Source organism: Melanotaenia boesemani, chromosome 5, assembly GCF_017639745.1.
Source record: "Melanotaenia boesemani isolate fMelBoe1 chromosome 5, fMelBoe1.pri, whole genome shotgun sequence".
Taxonomy (NCBI): domain Eukaryota; kingdom Metazoa; phylum Chordata; class Actinopteri; order Atheriniformes; family Melanotaeniidae; genus Melanotaenia; species Melanotaenia boesemani.
The window spans coordinates 21,135,724-21,155,953 of NC_055686.1; the positions used below are offsets into that span (position 1 = coordinate 21,135,724).

At 39.1% G+C, this 20,230-nt stretch overlaps 1 protein-coding gene across 7 annotated transcripts in view; it reads left to right on the forward strand.

Moving 5' to 3' along the window:
- The window catches only part of LOC121639404 (placenta-specific gene 8 protein-like), a 63,553-nt gene that overhangs the window by 27,423 nt on the left and 15,900 nt on the right, over positions 1 to 20,230 (forward strand). The window contains exons 1-4 of one of the 7 annotated variants that reach the window (XM_041984606.1): positions 7,441 to 7,508; positions 11,896 to 12,171; positions 13,684 to 13,829; positions 19,088 to 20,213. The exons of 2 other annotated variants lie outside the window; for them this stretch is intronic. In XM_041984606.1, the coding sequence (XP_041840540.1) occupies positions 11,901 to 12,171; positions 13,684 to 13,829; positions 19,088 to 19,228 (558 nt within the window). In that variant the 5' untranslated portion in view covers positions 7,441 to 7,508; positions 11,896 to 11,900 and the 3' untranslated portion in view covers positions 19,229 to 20,213. Of the gene's footprint in view, positions 1 to 7,440; positions 7,509 to 11,895; positions 12,172 to 13,683; positions 13,830 to 19,087; positions 20,214 to 20,230 lie in introns of those variants that run through there. 4 more of the 7 variants (XM_041984607.1, XM_041984604.1, XM_041984605.1 and 1 more) reach the window with 4 other exon arrangements.

Below are 20,230 nucleotides of genomic sequence, written 5' to 3' on the forward strand. Positions count from 1 at the left end.
CAACCACTGGCCCCCACACTACTGATGTTTTCTACTAAGAGATTCCTAAGAAAAGAAGGAAAGAAGAAAGGAGACAAAAACATCACAGACAGAAGGAAACGACCCTTCAATCCACACCATCACCAGACAACAAACTGTTACACCTGTACATGAACACACCAGAAAATTCCCCACAACTTTTACAAAAAACAAACACAAAATAAACAAAAAAACAAAAAACAAAAAAACCCAGAGCTGCTAGTCATTAAGAGTTTTTAAATAATAACCAAATCAAAAAGACATATCATGAAAGTAGCATAACAGCAACCAGATACTAACTCACAGGAAAAATAAAAAAAAGAATTTTCTCTTAGTATATAAACCCACTGGACAACTCAGTGACTGTGTCAGCATGCAGAGCATGAGGAATAAGGAGTGATCAGTGATGGAGAGTGGTGAGTGAGATCGTACAAATGCGACCACGCCTCTACGGAGGCCACCCGAAGTGCGCCAGAGGAGAGCCCCAGCAAGAGCCCCCCATGGTCTTGGGGCACAGGTCCAAGTGGGCCAAGATCGGCAGCCGCCGGCCCCGCCAGGGACCGGCCACCCAGGGCAGCCCAAACGAAGGGCCCTGGGCCCCAGGGGCCCAGAGGCGGCCGCCCCACCCCCAAAGGCAGAGGGCCCGCACCATGCCTAGGAGGACCAGGCCCCCCCCAGACAACCACCCGGCGTAGGCCAGCACACACCCCGATGTTCCAGCCACACACCCCGGGAACCAGGGCGCCATCGACCCCCTCCCCCCACCCCCCACCTACTCCAATCTGCACCCCACATAACCCCACACTCACACCCTCCCCTGTGTCGTACCCACAAGCACTCACCATCACACAGTCACGTCACACATAACCCACCCACCATGCCCCGTGGGGGACACCCCATGCGGACCACAGGACAGCGAGCCCCAAGTTTCTTGTGTTTTGGTGTCTAGGTGCAATTAAAACTGACAGCGCCCAGGTCTCCCCCACAAGTGCACTTAACCCCGTCCCCAACACACACAGAAACACATGCACACACCTATATCCTTGCACACTCCTGCTTATCCTAAGACATATATGCCTCCTCATTTCAGGTGGGCAGGGCAGTGGGCTGTGAGTGATAGAAGCTAAACTACAAAGAAAATCACATGTCAAACTCTGTCGTGTCATGTTTGTACTTGATATATATAGACATTTTATATATCGCATGCAAAACTTCTCGGAATACATCGAGTATATCTGATATATCGCCCGGCCCTACTTATTTTTATACAATGTAGGAAAAAAAAAAAAAAAAGAGAGAAAGAAGAAGGTTGCAGCCTCTTCCATTTTGAACCCCCAAGCTGAATATTCTTCTTGTGCCCACCAGGCTGCTGTGGTCTTTGGTGTTTCCCCTGCATGCAGTGTGATACAGTCAGTAAACATGGTTGGTCCTCCTACATGCCCCTCCTGGATGTCTGCTGTGTGGTGTCCTGCTTACTCCGCTCCTCCATCAGAGAGCGCCACGGCATCCCTGTAAGTCCAGAAAATGCATGGGAGTTGGGACACATGTTAAAATGTCTTTGAATCTGTGTATTGATCCAAAGTCAAATCCCAGGATTTCACATTGAGTGTGTTGACTTTAAGTCCGAGTGACCCTTCTAAGATGCATCTAATGCAATCTATTTTCAGACAAACTGAGTCTTTTTGAAATTCTGAAATCATCAAAATATTAGCTGAGTAGATCATTTAAAATAAATGATATCACTTTTGGCACTTTAAAATAATAGACTGGACAAGAATTAGATTAATCTAAAATGCAGAAGCAGTGTTTGAAAAGCCAAATACATTTCCATAATTTATTTATCTTGTCAAACCTTTAGCAGCAATAACTTAACGTTATTTTCTGGGTGATGTTATCAATCTCGTTTATCAGTGTGGATGAATTTTAGCCCCACTCTTCTTTACAATATTGCTTCAGTTTACATTGAAGGTTGTTGATGCTCATGTAGGTTACATCTTCTACCTCAACGTTTCACACAGTTAAGGTCTGGACTTTGACTCGGTCACTGCAGCACCTTGACTTCTTTTGTTTCAGCCATTCTGTTGTACATTTGTTGATGTAGATAGATAGATTAGCTTTATTATTCCCCCAAGAGCACATCCAGGATAAGAAGATTTTCATTAACACCATGATCTTTGTAAAAAGGTAAGAACGCTTGGTGCCCATTGTTACAGAAATATGGTGGTTTGTTCAGATGCAGCTTTTAAAAAACGAGGTTTGCGCCTGACAAGCTAAACTTGCTCAGTCTTTTTTGTAATTATACTATTTTGAACGTTAATAATCTGAGTCTGTGATGTAACTGTGTTTTTTTTCTGCCATTTCTCTGAACATTGTATGGGAAATGACCTTATTACCCTTCACAGATTGATGAGCGGCAACAGTTACTTCTCCAAAATGATTGCTGATGTCTTTCCTCCTTGGCATCATGTTATCACACACCTAGATGTTATGTTTTGCTGTTCATCTGAGATTTTATCAACCTAAATTTAAGATCTGGCGAGAACCAGATGACAATTTTTTTTTTGTTCTGATAGCTATGAAAACTCCTGGACACTGAAAGACTGACTAGCTTCTTACTTTTTACATAACTGTATGTAAATGCATAAAGTAATCTGTATTTCCACAAAGTGTAGTTCCTCTACTTAGATACAAATGTTGTAGTTCTAGTTCTCTATAGGCTGATTATGCCAGTGTAAACATGGGAAAGATTGAATGTATAAATTCCCCATGGAAATGTTTTAGTCTTTTATCTGTGTTTCTGTTGCAGGTGTATTTGCTTAAGGTGGGGCTATATTATATCCTCACATGGGAGCAGCAACAGCAGATTCAATACTGTGTGCTCAAGGGATTTCAAGTAAAGCCTTCAAGCTTGGTTACATTTATGTAAAATATTTAGTTGCAATGGTAAAACCAGACAACCAAGAAATTCATATAGTCACATCCTGAAGCCATAAAGACATAGGGTTCATGGGTTTGATTTACAGCGTTATAACAGTGTATTATCAACTTAAATGTCTCCCAAAGCTCGTGAGATTTGCCTTTTTTTAAGCAACCTGCACCACAACACTGCAAAGAACAAGTGAACTAACAGCACTTCTCAGAGCACAGCATTTAGTTTTTGTTACAGAGAGGTCTCCATTTAAATGTGTTTTTGGTTTCAAGGGCAAGTTGGCCCTTTTCAGCATCCCTAAAGACCCAGTGATCATGGATTAATGGATGCACTGGGTTTAATTGTTTTATCTAGACTTTCCTGATGGCTGTTTTATTAACAAAGCTCAGTACGACATGAGCTTTGTGGATTGACTAAAGGTAAAAGATGAGGCTGCTGCAACTCTAAGGCTGCAACCACAATGCTGTGCAGCAATGAAGTCAATTATAGTCCACCTAGAAAAGCAGTGTTTTCAGTTCCCTAAAAGCAAACCAAATGCAGGAAGCAGACTACAATGTCAAGCAATGTGAGTGTTTCCACCTGTAGTAGTAAGGTGAAAAGCTAATAAGCTTTGGTAGTGTGCTCTTCCTGTTTGCTGGTTGTGGATGTGAAGGCAGATGAGAACTGCTTTAAGGCCAAATACTGTAAAAAATGTGCAACTTATTAAATAATAATAATAGACCTGAAGCTGAGAAGATAAGACCCAAGTGTTGTGTACATGCCAAGCTGGAACCAGCTAAAACCTGTCTACTGCCGTCATTTCACACAAAAATGATGCAGATTAAGCACTTTCACATTGCACTCAACATGTGTTAGGTGGGTGTTATCAGGTTTTGGTAAAGATATATATGTATATTTTTTTAATCCTGATTGTGTGAAGCTTGGGGTGGAGTGTGACCATTTGCGCCCATTTATAAACTCACTTCCATGTTCAACAGTTTTACATATAGGCAGCTGGATTTTTTTTTATTTTTTTAGCCTAAAGGAGTTTGTATTTAATATTTAGATTAATATAGTGTTATTGTTTTGTCATAGAAAATTGAGTGGAAAATCTTTTTTTATTCTTTCAATTTAATAGTAGCAGCAGTGACTGACTACTGGACTTATCCCATCGTCCTCTCTCCTCTTTCTCCTCTCCCCCTCTGCAGGGCTCATGCTGTGATGACTGCTGTACACTCTGTTGGTGCTACGTATGTGCCTGGTGCCAGATGAATCGCGAGGTGAAGATCAGGGCCAGATATCAGCCGTCGACCACGTCAGTGGTCACCACACAGGTCGTCACGGCATAAGATTAAAAATGTCGTAGTCGTATGTTAACAACATACAACATGTTTAACAAGTGGATCATTTTTGTTTGGATTTTTGTAGTTATTAGGTGATAGTCAAAACATTTTGTTTCAAACATATATTTCAATAAGCATCAGAGGGACTATTAGACTTCTGCTGTCCAGTTTGTAATATCAGTAGTTCCAGACAATTTCGTCCTGGAAACTTTTTGTCTGGGGTCTGGAGGACCTGCTGCTCCAGAAATACAGTTGCGGTTTTACAATCATCCAGTAGATGGCAAACAAACAAACAAAGAAAAACACCAGGGGTCTAGACGTGCAGGTCCAGATCTGCGAGTCTGAACCTGTAGGTCTCCGGGTCTGCAAGGCAAGGCAAATTTATGTGTATAACACATTTCATGTACAAAACAATTCAAAGTGCTTTACATAAAACATTTCAGCAGGGTGCAGAAAGCAATAATAAAGAAAGAAAAAAAAAAAAAGAAATAAAATTTCCGTGTGGGGAAAGACAATAAAATAATAAATTACATTAAAATGATTAAAAGCAAGATAAGTTAAATAGTTTTCGTGCAGATTTCATGCATAGGCGCATGAGAAAAGAAATGTTTTTAACCTGGATTTAAAAATGTCTGCATTTGGTGAAAGTTTAATCTCCACTGGCAGTTTGTTCCACTTGTTTGCAGCATAACAGCTAAATGCTGCTTCTCCATGTTTAGTCTGGACTCTGGTCTGGACTAGTTGACCAGAGTCTTTGGATCTAAGAGCTCTGCTAGGTTTATATTGTGTCTGCAGACACATACTCGGCTCCTTGTCTCATCTGTGACTCAGTAAAGGACATGTTCTCAACCCAGACTTATTGTTTTTTCAATCAGTGTTGAAGTGTGGAGTTTTTATACAGGAAGAGTAGGAGGAAAAGGATGTTTATGCAAATGGGATATTGTTACTGTATTTATACAGTAGTATTAAATTAAAGTTTGAGACATGCTATGCAGCACATACGTAAAAAGGCCTCGGTTGGTGGAGTCACATGATTTTTGTCATGTTCAATCAACTATCGGAACAATGTTCACGACACTTCCGTGTCATTGGTCGACACAGACTCGAGCAGACAGGCTCAAGCTCAACGTCATTATCTCTAATACAAAACTTAGCATTTTAAAGGGTTTACAACTTTTCAAACAAAGCTGAATGTCCCTGTGATTTTTCCAGCCATTACTACACATTGTTTTGAAGAACCACTGAATTACTTTACCAATGTCTGAAAACAAGATATTAACCTATAATCTAGTAATGCAAAATGAAGCTTTTCTGATATCTTAATCTGTGCATTTATGTTTCTGCCTCTCATTTTTCCAGATGACTTGTTCACGTACATTTTTACAGAACTGTCCAACCCAGGGTTTTCCAGTCTTGATCTGTGCGAACTCACATAAACCTGCACATGGAGAAAACCTGCACAGTAGCCTACTTTACCATAGAGGAGCAGACAATTATTAAAATAACTAAAGAATTTAAACATGGTGGAGGTAGCATGTTAAAACACAGGGTTGCTTATAAAAAACACAATTATACAATATGTCATTTACTGTGGGAGTAAGTAAACTAGACTAGCCTAACATGCATTTCCTCTACAGTTGAACCCTCACACTGCTGCCCCCACCCACACGAACGCTGTCCTGTACAGAGATGAGCAGTAAAATAACAGTAAAATCAATCTTTCATATATTTCAGCTGTGGTTAGTGACAATACATTCAAACCTGCTTTCCACATTTTATGTAGCCCACTCAGGTCGAGGCCATAAATGAAGAGACACCTTGTGTGTGCTCAGAAAGACCATTGTTGGTACAACCAGAGGCGATTCTTAGGTCTCTGGGGGCCCCAAGCAAAATTTCATAGGGGGCCCCTCCAACCAGTGTTCACTGCTTTTGTACTGTGATATTGTTTACTTATAAAAATGGCAATAATATATTAATAATGTTATCTTTAAAGGCATTGTTGTAAAAGCAGTAAATTCTTCAAGTGCTATTTTAAAATGTTCTTTGACAGCTTTCACTTCATCTACTTTTACTTCATTATTTACTATTTTTATTTAATTAAAAAGGGGCAATATGGTCTAATGTAGTTCCAATACAGAATATTAAACTACGTGCTGAAACCTGCATTACAATTCTTTAGGATTTGATTTAAAGCTAATAGAGTAAATACATGAATAGTTTTAAGAATCATAAAGCCGACTGGACATGGAAGATAAAATATAAACACCACTTGCACACACTTCCATCTATGAACTTTAGTAGTACATATCAGATTTCTGGCCTATGAATTCTATAATTTAACATTCTTAGCTTTACAGTAAAGCTGAACTAGACAGCTTTAACTTGATATTATCCAAGTTATCTGTTTTTATTTCCAGCCTCCTCACAGGTAGCCATCAGAAGGACAGACTGAGCTGCTCTGAGCTGAATATGTTGTGGATTATCTGCACTACTAATTAATGCTTTGGTCTCCTCTACAGTCTTACTGTTTTTATATCTTTCTTTTGTCACTGCCAGACAGAAAATGTCTCATTTTTATAAACCCACTCTCTCCTGGAGGTGGAGATGGGGTCCCTTCAGGGTCATTGCAAACTCTCCACATTGTCGTTGCTCTGTCTTGATTCAAAGTGGGAGTGACCCTAAGAGGCCTCCTATTTTTCATCCAACTGTTTATGATGTGTAATAATCCCCACTGCCTCTTAGGGTCGCCACTGCAGCGTTACTTTTTATCCTTACTCCTCTGTCTTCCCCTGCAATCTGCAGGTGCTACCATGGGATTATTTGTCATTCTTCATTTAGTATGAATAAGAGCATGCTGTCAAGATGAAAAACTATAATTAAAATTTATTTTAAAATGACCTCAAGGATATTTCATGTTGCAGAAACAATCAGTGGGTGTAAAATGTTCTTTTTCCCCCTCTAAAAACAAAAATAAAAATCCTTGATTAAGCCTGACTAAAGCCTGAACTGATCAAAATTTCAACTGAACTATTGATGCAATAGTCACTTTAGAAGTCCTGCTGTTAAACAGTTGGTTACTTACAGTGGATTTATATGACAGGTTTCGCCCCCACTGAGTGATAAGTAAACGTTTATGTGGAGGGAGGCTTGGGGGGCTGGACTTGCTAGAAAGAGAAACCTAAGTCTCACAGCTCACTCACAGGTTCATTATCTTCTTGCTCTCTGAACTTTTTAAAAAGGTAAGTAAATTTTTGTATTTTTGTCCGACTAAAATAATGGAGAACAGTTTGTAGCATTATAATAAATTAAAACAAGGTTAGAGAATCTGTTAATAATTAAACAATGACCTCGTGTATACGCATAAAAAAACTTGTGGGCTTTTGCCACGGACATTTTCGACCTGCCGTGACAATGTGCTTAACTTATGCAAACTCTTGTTATTTGAAGAACTGAAACGCCTCGTTGAAATATGTTACAGTAAAATTTCGGAAGTCAAAGGGACTTCACGCATTTGAGCACTTTTGATTTAACCTCATTTCCACCAGAGATATGATCTCGTAATAAAATTCAACAACCTACATGTAAAGTAAACTGATCAGTTTTCTCTGTTAATGTCACGTGAAGACGTTAACACACATCAATGAGCACTGGTTGCAAAGCAACATTTACACGTGCCATAATGCAGTTTCAGATGATCATATTAATTAAGAAAACACACTTGATAAAAGTTCCTAAATGTATGATCTTTCATTGTTTCCAGCCTAGTATTAGACTGTAGAGTCTCTAAATTATAATTATTATGTACATGTTAAACAGTGCGATGTTACATCTAATGTATGATGATGTATAAGGAGACATCTAATTTCAGATCAAATATCCAATGTTTTTTTTTTTTTTTTAACATTACATTTGAAGGAAAGAAAACGAAAAAACTCAGAGTTCAGTTTATCTCTTCACATGCTCCTGATGCTTTCCCTTCTTTCTCCTTCATGTGACTGCTCATCCTCTTTCCCTTTTCTCTTCACTTTTTTTGTCAATCTCCTTTCGGAAATCCGAAGCAACCTCACCCAGGAGGACACAGTTCACCACCCTCCCCTCTGGCAGGCTCAGAGTCCTAAAAACTTGGACTAGCAGACTTAAAAGATTCAGCTTTCCTGGCTATCTAGGGCAGTGGTTGTCAAATAGGGTACTATAAGGGCTGATTAACACCAATAATTTCCTGAATTGATTTGATTCAAACTGAGCTAGCAATAGGAAACAGAAATGCTGTGTAGCCAGAATGAAAGTCATATTCTGGGCTCGCCCATGTTTACCTCCTGGCCCTATCTGAGGACGGCATGTCTGAGACGCTTAGTTTTCACTTTTTCTTAAATGTGTTGGCTGGAAGTCAGAGAGTTTATCTAATGATGGAGCCTCCATCATCTCTGAACCTCCTCCCGAGGCTGCTTCACTGATGTGCAGCATTCCTTCTTTTTACATTAACTTTGATATCGGACCATTTTTTTCTTCATTTAGACTTTTATAGTATGATGTGATGTTTAGTGGCTTGCAGCAGTTTTGGCTGTTTTTGTTTGTATGTTTGGTTTTTATTCCCGTTGGTTACAACCCACAGCAGTCTGTGTATTTGTTGTAATAAATCATAAACAACACTGGAAAGCTCCTTGTTTAGACAACGCAGCATTGTCAATGGAAGATAAATCTTCAAATAAAATATCAAATCAAATAAAAATGCATAATTCATCTAAAGGTTTAAATATGTGCTGGTCTTATCATTGTGTGTTTTTCACAGTCTATCACGCTGTGACAGTGACAGCAGAAGAATAAAGAACGTTAGTTCTCTTCTGAATAATGGTTCCACATCAGTGAACAAAACTAGTTTTGGTTGTATGCCATCTTTCAGTATGAAAGCTACTAAATCCTTTGTACATGAGGCCCAAACTCTTTGCTAATTGTCAGCTATCTAGCTAACACTAAACCCACAAATCTCTCTCCACAAATATTGCGATTGATATAAAAACTAACTTAAATGGCCCATCTGAATCAGCATGCAGCCATTTACAAGTCATTTGCATTGTATATTCACCTGGAAATGACTCACAGACAATAAAGTTTGACATTTCTAATGTTTTTCTTAGGTAAAGACTAATTACCATACAACATGTTGTAAATATGGATCAATAAGAGGCTGAAAAGAATACTAGGAATACTGGGAAAATAAAAGAAAAGGAGAAATAATCATTAACATTTCACAAGTAATTGAGTTTATAGGTGTGTAATACTTAAACTATTGCACACTGACAACTAAAAGCCATGGTCCTCATGCCAAACTGAATATGTTTAAACAGCAAAAATGCCTGTCACACAAGATGTATTTAGTTTTTTTATTTCTCATCTGTATCTGTATTCATATATTTTCAGCTCGAACACTATACACATGTATAGTATACAGGTATATACATTATACTTATATCTGCAAATAACTCGAGTGTGCACATCTGTTTATTTCTGTAAATATTTTATACCTTAGATCTTTTATTTATTTATTTATCTTCTATACTGCTCTCTTTGCACTGACATTGGGGATGGCTTAATCTCATTGTATATGTGTATAATGACAATAAAAGGCATTCTATTCTATTCTATTCTATTCTATTCTATTCTATTCTATAATTTAACATTCAGTGAACTTGTCATGTTGAGCTGTAAGACCAACCCGAGTCATACAAGACTTTAAATGACACGGTAACATTTAATTTGAATGTTTCTTTAGATAAACATTAACGCCCCTTGTGCATGCATCAGCATCTCCGTGCTGGCAAGGGAGAAAAATGGGCAGACTCTGGCGATATTTTTAAGATGATAAAATCCAGTTTTTGTTGTATTTCTGATGTGTGTAATAAAATCCAGCTCAGAGTCGAAAAGAACACCCAGATTTCTCACTCACTGAGAGGGATTAAAAGTATGTAGTTTTGATAAAATGATCTCTGTCTTGCCCTCAGGACCGATAATTAAAACTTTCAGTTTTGTCCTGATTGAGCTGTGAGAAGTTCTCTGCCATCCATGACTTAATATCTAAAAGACAGTTTAAAAGAACATTGACTGGCTCCAGGTCATCAGGAGACACGGCGATGAAAAGCTGCGTATCATCAGCATAGTGATGAAAATGAATGCTGTGTCTCCTGATGACATCTCCAAGAGATAACATGTACAAATTAAAACGTATTGGGCCCAAAATTGATCCTTGGGGAACCCCACACTTGATTTTATGGATCCTTGAGGAGCATGTATACTTACAAAGAATTGGCGATCTGTGAGATAGTAGTAAAACCATTTAAGAACAGTACTTGAGAGGCCCACCAGACTTCTGAGTCTGTCTAATAAAATCTGGTGATCGGCTGTATCGAAGGCGGCACTAAGATCCAGTAAAACCAGGACAGAAAGTTTCTGTGAGCCTAAATTAAGTCTAAGGTCATTAACAATTTTTAAAAGGGCCGTCTCGGTACAGTGGTTTGTCCTAAAACCAGACTGATATTTTTCTAAAATCTTGTGTTTATTCAAAAACTCATGCACTTGAATAAAACCACTTCTTTCTGTCATTTTACTTAAAAATGGTAAGTTGGATACTGGTCGGTAGTTATCAGGAATGTTTGGATCTAAATTACTCTTCTTCAGAAGGGGCCTCACCTCCGCGTTTTAAAGGCAGCAGGGAAGACGCCCATGTGAAGAGAGTAATTTACTATGTTTAAAAACTCAGGCTTAAAGAAATTATAAAATGTTTTAAAAGTGATGTGGGAATTGGGTCTAAAAGGCAGGTTGTTGGGTTTAGTTGGGAGAAAACTCGACCAAGCATTTTCGCATCAACCAGGACAAAACTCTCCAGTGTTTCCTCAGATAAAGACAATGCCTTAGATCTGTTAAAATTAACATGTAGTTGAGATAAAAGACTGGATTTAATAACATTGATCTTACTTCTGAAGTGGTCTGCAAAGTCCTCAAATGCAACATCTGATGCAGGCATGGAGGACTTGTTAAAATCTGTGTTAGTCTAGTCTGACCTTGCATGTAATTGGCTGCATGTTGTGTCCATCATTAAGAAGTCCTGCCCCTGCCTTCATGGACTGACAAATGTCACAAATGACACATTACTAATACTTAAATGAGTAAATATGTATAACTGCATATAAAAACACTCACATTTTGAGAGTAATGCTTAACATGAACCTATTTAGGGACATCATTATCTTTGGTACAAACATGCCTTGTTTGATGGTTTATTTCATATGTTCCAACCTTTACAAGTCCTGCTCACTGAAAAACCACATAACCAAAAGATGTCAACACCAACAATGACTATAGCTACTATATGATCTACTTAAAATGGCGTATGACCATACACAATTAAAATATGCATTTTAGCACACATGACCTGTCTAGAACTGAGTGGGTAGATGAATACATATATTGTAACTTGATATGGTGGTTAGCATCGTGTCCTCATGTTTGTCTCTCTGTGTTGGCCCTGGATGCCTGCTAATTGCTTTGATAAGCTCCAACTTCCCAGCAACCAGAAAATAAACGATTGAATGAACCTGATATGAAAAAATGAGCCACTCTGCTTTTCCACAGTTGCCATGTCTGCCCCGGCTGCTCCGTATGCTCCGGCTGCCCCGTATGCTCCACCTGCTCCGTATGCTCCGCCTGCTCCGTATGCTCCGTATGCTCCGTCTGCTCCGGCTGCTCCGTATGCTCCACCTGCTCCGTATGCTCCGCCTGCTCCGTATGCTCCGTATGCTCCCAACATGCCTGTCCATCAGTCAGTCCAGATGGTGTCAGTCACCTCCGGTCAAAGTCCTGGAACATGGAGCACCGGCCTCTGCGACTGCTGCTCTGACATGGGCACCTGTAAGTGAACCAGTACAAGAAAAAAGAAGTATTTTTGCATTCTTTTTATTTGATCATAGAGAAGATATGCCACTTAAAGATACTGGATGTTGAGACATTTAGAGTTCAAAAGAATGTAACTTGGAAGTGGTTAGAGATACAGGCATACAGTAAATGAAAAAAATGTTTGAATTTGAGTTTATGAAAGGGGGTAAATTTACTCGTCTGTTGACTAAGAATTGGCAAATAGCCAAGAGCATAAACAGAGCATAACATCCATCAGTTGATTATTAGTTCAGTTTCAGGATCCAACATTGTTTGAGCTCAGTTAGGTGTGTTTGAATGTGATCTTAATTATACTTAAGGCTGTGGGGAGATTTAAAATAGCTGGTGACATTAAAAAAAAACTCTGTTGGTGTCCAAATATTGTTGTCACAGAGTTCTCCAGCACCTTGCCAGCACGTTTCAACCAACGAGTGAACACACACCCTAATACCCTTAAGAGAAGGGACTCCTCTACACTCAGTTAAAAACCTGAGTGAGTTCAGAGTGGAGATACTGCAGTAATGGCAGCTCAATGGAAGACATAAAAACATGCAGATAAATACTCTGCTGCATGCTCATTGTTTGTACTGAGCAGGTAGAATACAGTGGGTTATTTGGGCTTCTCCACTGAAGACAAAGTTATATTGTGGTCATCAGAAGAAAGAACCAACTTCATTTTAGGGCTGGGTGATTTATTGGCTTAGAACTGATATCCCGATATTTTTTCTCTTTATCCCGATACACGATATACATCCTGATGTTTTGAGATCTCCTCTAAAACACTGTGAATATTGAATTTAACATTGATGCATAAAAAACACCTGTTGGATTTAAGTAAACTCAGCAAAATTCATCTTTATTGGAATTTTCCCCTTCAACAAACTTTTTATTTTGTACTATGGAGCTAGGTTTATTTTATTTTCTATAAATACTCAATATCTGATATATTTGTTTATTTAATTATTTTATATTAAAGTGTTATTATTTAGGTTATTTTAATTTTGCAAGAGATCACAACAGAAGTAACCTAAGATCCTCTTTCCTCTAGAAGAGGTTTTATATTTAGTCATTTTATTATAAAAACTAAACAGCCTGGTTTTATTTATCTTATGTTGACATGTAATTACATTATGTCTATAGATGCTGTGCAGCACACACAAATGAGCTACGCTCACATCAGCAGAGAGCACGTTGGAAATAGTTGCATCACCTGTAAAACAGGCAAAAATATCTGGTTTAAGATTAGCTCTTATTTCGTAATAAGAGCAGCGGGAGGAGGAGAAGCAGGTGGAGGAGTTTCCTGCTCTGGTCTACTAAGAACTTCATGACCATCAGGAAACACGAACAATCAGTCTCCTTGTCATTGTCGTCATTTATTACTGGTTAAAATAGACGTCTTGCATTCAGCTTCCATCTCTTAACGATCGTAGACTAGTTTGCTAGCTAGCTAGCTACCCCCAAACTGAATATTCTTCTTTTGCCCACCAGGCTGCTGTGGTTATTGGTGTTTCCCCTGCATGCAGTGTGAGACAGCCAGTAAACATGGCTGGTGCTGCTGCATGCCCCTCCTGGATTGCTGCTGTGTGGTGTCCTGCTTACTCCGCTCCTCCATCAGAGAGCGCCACGGCATCCCTGTAAGTCCAGAAAATGCATGGGAGTTGGGACACATGTTAAAATGTCTTTGAATCTGTGTATTGATCCAAAGTCAAATCCCAGGATTTCACATTGAATGTGTTGACTTTAAGTCCGAGTGACCCTTCTAAGATGCATCTAATGCAATCTATTTTTCAGACAAATTGAGTCTTTTTGAAATTCTGAAATCATCAAAATATTAGCTGAGTAGATCATTTAAAATAAACGATTTCACTTTTGGCACTTTAAAATAATAGACTGGACAAGAATTAGATTAATCCAAAATGCAGAAGCAGTGTTTGAAAAGCCAAATACATTTCCATAATTTATTTATGTTGTAAAAATGGTAAATGGTCCGTATTTATATAGCGCTTTACTGTACCTGGGATGATACCCAAAGCGCTTTACGTTATACATCACATTCACACACATATTCACACACAGATGGCGGAAGCTGCCATGCAAGGCGCTCGACCACGACCCATCAGGAGCAATTAGGGGATCGGTGTCTTGCCCAAGGACACCTCAACATGAACCCGACTTGGCCGAGGATCGAACCGGCAACCCTCGGGTTACGAGACGACCTCTCTACCTTGCTGAGCCACGCCGCCCCCTTGTAAAACCTTTAGCAGCAATAACTTAACGTTATTTTCTGGGTGATGTTATGAGCCTCTTTTATCAATGTGGATGAATTTTAGCCCCACTCCTCTTTACAATATTGCTTCAGTTTACATTGAAGGTTGTTGATGCTCATTTAGGTTACATCTTCTACCTCAACGTTTCACACAGTTAAGGTCTGGACTTTGACTCGGTCACTGCAGCACCTTGACTTCTTTTGTTTCAGCCATTCTGTTGTACATTTGTTGATGTAGATAGATAGATTAGCTTTATTATTCCCCCAAGCCTGCTTGCCACCAAACATTACACACATTCAGACACAAACACAGAAACTGTAAAAAAGGAGCTTAACAATAAGCTCAAGGAAAATAAAGATACTAAAAACATGGATAAATACAAAAATGACAAATGTTCAATGCGGCGTGGTTCAGTGGGTAGGGTGGTCGTCTTGTAGCCTGAGGGTTGTCGGTTCGATCCTCAGCCTGTTGAGCTCATGTCGAGGTGTCACTGAGCAAGACACCAAGTCATACACAGATGGCGGAAGCTGCCATGCAAGGTGCTAAACATGGGTCATGGTTAGCACCTTGCATGGCAGCTTTCACCATCAGTGTGTGAATATGTGTGTGAATGTGATGTTTAATGTAAAGTGCTTTGGGTATCATTCCAGGTACAGAAAGCGATATATAAATACTGACCATTTACCATAAAAATCTGACAGCTGCAAGTAGAAGTAGTTCAGCAGAGCACTGAGGAATAACAAGACATTCACTAAAAGAGCTTTTAAAACTATTAAAAACGTTGTGTAGAGGATGGCTATCTAGAAATAAAACAGTCCTTAATTTAGAACGGATTTTCTTACCCAGTATGACGTCCAGAGAATCAGGGGTGATACCAATCACAGCCCCAACTTTTTTAATCCACTCATTGATCTTTGTGGTTGACTGAGTTTGTGGCAGAAATTAATAATAAACTTGCTCAGTCTTTTTATTATAAATATACTATTTTGAACGTTAATAATCTGAGTCTGAAATGTAACTGTGTTTTTTTTTTCTGCCATTTCTCTCAACATTGTATGGGAAATGGCCTTATTACCCTTCACCGATTGATTAGCGGCAACAATTACTTTTTCAAACTCATTGCTGATGTCTTTCCTCCTTGGCATCATGTTATCACACACCTAGATGTTATGTTTTGCTGTTCATCTGAGATTTTATCAACCTAAATTTAAGATCTGGCGAGAACCAGATGACAATCTATTTTGTTCTGATAGCTATGAAAACTTCTGGACACTGAAAGACTGACTAGCTTCTTACTTTTTACATAACTGTATGTAATTGCAACAGTAATCTGTATTTATAATAATAATAATGATAAATTTTATTTCTTGGCGCCTTTCAAACACCCAAGGTCATCGTACACAAAAGGAAAAATAAAAATATAAATTACATAAGAGTTAAAAGCAGATAACGGACATTAATATAAAAATTACACAAAACAGTCAGTTTACATGACTTATAGGGAGTATGCCAGTTTAAACAGGTGGGTTTTGAGTGCAGATGGGAATGATGGAAGAGAGTTGATATTCCGAATCTCAGATGGTAGAAAGAAGGGCAGAGGGAACAGTAAGGTGAACGGATGAGGATGACCTGAGTGCACGGGAGGGAGTGGCAATATGGAGGAGATCAGACAAATAAGGAGGGGCCAGATTGTGAATACCTTTGAAAGTGAGGACCAGTAACTTATAGTTGATTCTGTATTTTATTGGGAGCCAGTGGAGTTGTTGAAGGATAAGGGAAATATGTTTAAAGGAAGAGGTGCGAGTCAGGATACGAGCAGCAGAGTTCTGGAGAAGCTGCAGTTTCTGAAGTGATTTATTGGGAAGACCGAAGAGGAGTGAGTTACAGTAGTTGATGCGGGATGTGACAAGACTGTGAATAAGGATTGCAGCAGCATGCAGAGTGAGTGATGAGCGCAGACGATTGATATTACGAAGGTGGAAGTAAGCAGACCGAGTAATGCTACTGATGTGGGCTTGAAAAGATAGGGTGCTGTCGAGAATGACGCCGAGACTCTTGACCTGAGGGGAGGGGAAAATGGTAGAACTGTCAATGCTAATGGAGAAACTGTGAGATTTGGTTAGAGTGGAGGGCGTGCCGACAAGTAGAACTTCAGTTTTACTGCTGTTGAGTTTGAGAAAATTGGAGGAGAACCATGCTTGGATTTCCTGGAGACAGTCAGAGAGAAAGGAAGGTGGAAGACAGGAGTATGGTTTGGAGGAGATGTAGAGCTGGGTGTCGTCTGCGTAGGAATTGAAGTTGATATTATGTTTACGGAAAATATAGCCAAGGGGGAGAAGTTAAGTGATGAACAGAAGGGGGCCCAGGACTGATTCCTGGGGTACACCGGCCGAGACGGGGAGTGACTCTGAAGTTTGGGCCTTGAGTTGAATAAACTGTGTGCGGTTGGAGAGATAGGAGGAGAACCAAGTAAGAGGAGTATGAGAAACACCAAGGGTTGCCAGTCTATTTAGGAGGATGCTGTGTGAGATGGTGTCAAATGCTGCACTGAGATCTAAGAGGATGAGGATTGTGAGAAGACCGGAGTCAGCCGCCATCAGCAGGTCGTTTGTAATTTTTAACAGAGCAGATTCTGTGCTGTGAAAAGGATGGAAGCCAGACTGGAATTGTTCGTAAAGGTTATTATTAGTGAAGTGTTTGTGGAGTTGAGAGGCAACAACCTTTTCGAGAATTTTGGAGAGGAAGGGAAGATTAGAGATGGGATGAAGGTTATTGAAGTCAGACGGATCAGCACCAGGTTTTTTGATGATCGGAGTGACAGCAGCAGCCTTGAAGGCTAGTGGAACATATCCGGTGTTGAGAGAGGAATGAATGACGGCAGTAATGTGAGGAACCAGTGAAGGGAGACAAGCTTTGACTAGGACTGTTGGGAGAGGGTCGAGCAGGCAGGTGGAAGGTTTGGATTTCTGAATCAGTTCAGAAATATCAGATGGGGATGGAAGAGTGAAATCTGAGAACGGGTGTGGGATAGAAAGAAATGGAGGTAGAGGGTCTGCGATGGAGACAGCAGCTTCTCCAGTGCCAAGCTGTTGATGGATATTTAAGATTTTTGAGGTATATTTCCACAAAGTGTAGTTCCTCTACTTAGATGCAAATGTTGTAGTTCTAGTTCTCTATAGGCTGATTATGCCAGTGTAAACATGGGAAAGATTGAATGTATAAATTCCCCATGGAAATGTTTTAGTCTTTTATCTGTGTTTCTGTTGCAGGTGTATTTGCTTAAGGTGGGACTATATTATATCCTCACATGGGAGCAGCAACAGCAGATTCAATACTGTGTGCTCAGGGGATTTCAAGTAAAGCCTTCGAGCTTGGTTACATTTATGTAAAATATTTAGTTGCAATGGTAAAACCAGACAACCAAGAAATTCATATAGTAACATCCTGAAGCCATAAAGACATAGGGTTCATGGGTTTGATTTACAGCGTTATAACAGTGTATTATCACCTTAAATGTCTCCCAAAGCTCGTGAGATTTGCCTTTTTTTAAGCAACCTGCACCGCAACACTGCAAAGAACAAGTGGACTAACAGCACTTCTCAGAGCACAGCATTTAGTTTTTGTTACAGAGAGGTCTCCATTTAAATGTGTTTTTGGTTTCAAGGGTTAGTTGGCCCTTTTCAGCATCCCTAAAGACCCAGTGATCATGGATTAATGGATGCCCTGGGTTTTATTGTTTTATCTAGACTTTCCTGATGGCTGTTTTATTAACAAAGCCCAGTACGACATGAGCTTTGTGGATTGACTGAAGATAAAAGATGAGGCTGCTGCAAATCTAAGGCTGCAACCACAATGCTGTGCAGCAATGAAGTCAATTATAGTCCACCTAGAAAAGCAGTTTTCAGTTCCCTAAAAGCAAACCACATGCAGGAAGCAGACTACAATGTTAAGCAATGTGAGTGTTGCCACCTGTAGCAGTAAGGTGAAAAGCTAATAAGCTTTGGTAGTGTGCTCTTCCTGTTTGCTGGTTGTGGATGTGAAGGCAGATGAAAACTGCTTTAAGGCCAAATCCCGTAAAAAATGTGCAACTTATTAAATAATAATAATAGACCAGAAGCTGATGGGAGGGTTGTGGTTTGTAACGATATTAGAATTTCAAATCCAGTAGCAAAATACAAACAAAAAAAAAAAAACACTCCCACGAACTGACATCATTTGAGACATTGTTTGAAGTTGTTTCCAACCACCCGACACGCCTTTAACATTCACATATAGTCTTTTTTTTTTAAAGCGTGCACAATTTCTACAGTTATTGTGCTCGTCTTCACTCTTATTTAGCTTTTTTTCCCTCTTCCTGATCCTATATATTTGTTTCACTAAGAATCCTTAGAGAAGATAAGACCCAACCAAGTGTTGTGTTTTACATATAGGCAGCTGGATTTATTTTATTTTTTACCTAAAGGAGTTTGTATTTAATATTTAGATTAATATAGTGTTATGGTTTTGTCATAGAAAATTGAGGGGAAAATCTTTTTTTATTCTTTCAATCTAATAGTAGCAGCAGTGACTGACTACTGGACTTATCCCATCGTCCTCTCTCCTCTTTCTCCTCTCCCCCCCTGCAGGGCTCATTCTGTGATGACTGCTGTAAATTCTGTTGGTGCTACGTATGTGCCTGGTGCCAGATGAATCGCGAGGTGAAGATCAGGACCAGATATCAGCCATCGACCACATCAGTGGTCACCACACAGGTCGTCAGGGCATAAGATTCAAATGCCGTGGTCGTACGTTGACGACATACAACATGTTTAGCAAGTGGATCATTTATGTTTGGATTTTTGTAGTTATTAGGTGATAGACAAAACATTTTGTTTCAAACATATATTTCAATCAGCATCAGAGGGACTATTAGACTTCTGCTTTCCAGTTTGTAATATCAGTATTTTTATAAATTTTGGCTTTCTGTTGGCGCGTTAGATTCACTGTTGAAGCCAGATGCTGCTTTACTTTTGTGAGGATATTCACATGCTGAAGATGGTAATGTCAGGTTAATGTTTTCTAACCTTTGATTCATTTTGGCAATAAAATTTTTCATGTCACAAGATTATTATAATTTTAACCTGATTGTTTCCACTTGAACCGAGTGTAATCTACCATTTTATGATTCGTTATCTCAGTAGGCCATTCCATGCCTTTTAGAGACGTCATAAGACGTCATATATGCTTGTTGCATATTTAGCAACAAAATCTTATGAATAAGTGTTGCTTTCTTTTTGATGCATCTTTATCACGAACATACATTTTCTCATTTGATATCAGAAGAAAAACCAACCAACCAAAGAAGCAAACCAAAAAAAAACAAATAACAAACAAAAAAACAGTTACAAATAAGACAGGCCTGTTTACCACTGTGCTTAATAATTTCTTTTAAAAACTTTATAGTTTTATGATTTTCTATAGATTAGTTTAAAGCTTCATGTGCAATTAAAAATGAGTATTTTAATTGGGTTTAAAATAACGTTTACTTTAAGATTGTAACTTCTTATAAAATGTTAAAAGTGTAACTTTTGAGAAAAATGGGTCTTTGAGTTTGACGCTGATTTAGTAGTTGCAGTTTCCAGACAATTTCATCCTGGAAACTTTTTGTCTGGGGTCTGGAGGACCTGCTGCTCCAGAAATACAGTTGCGGTTTTACAATCATCCAGTAGATGGCACTGTTGCAAAAACAAACAAAACAAACAAACAAAAACAGCAGGGGTCTAGACTAT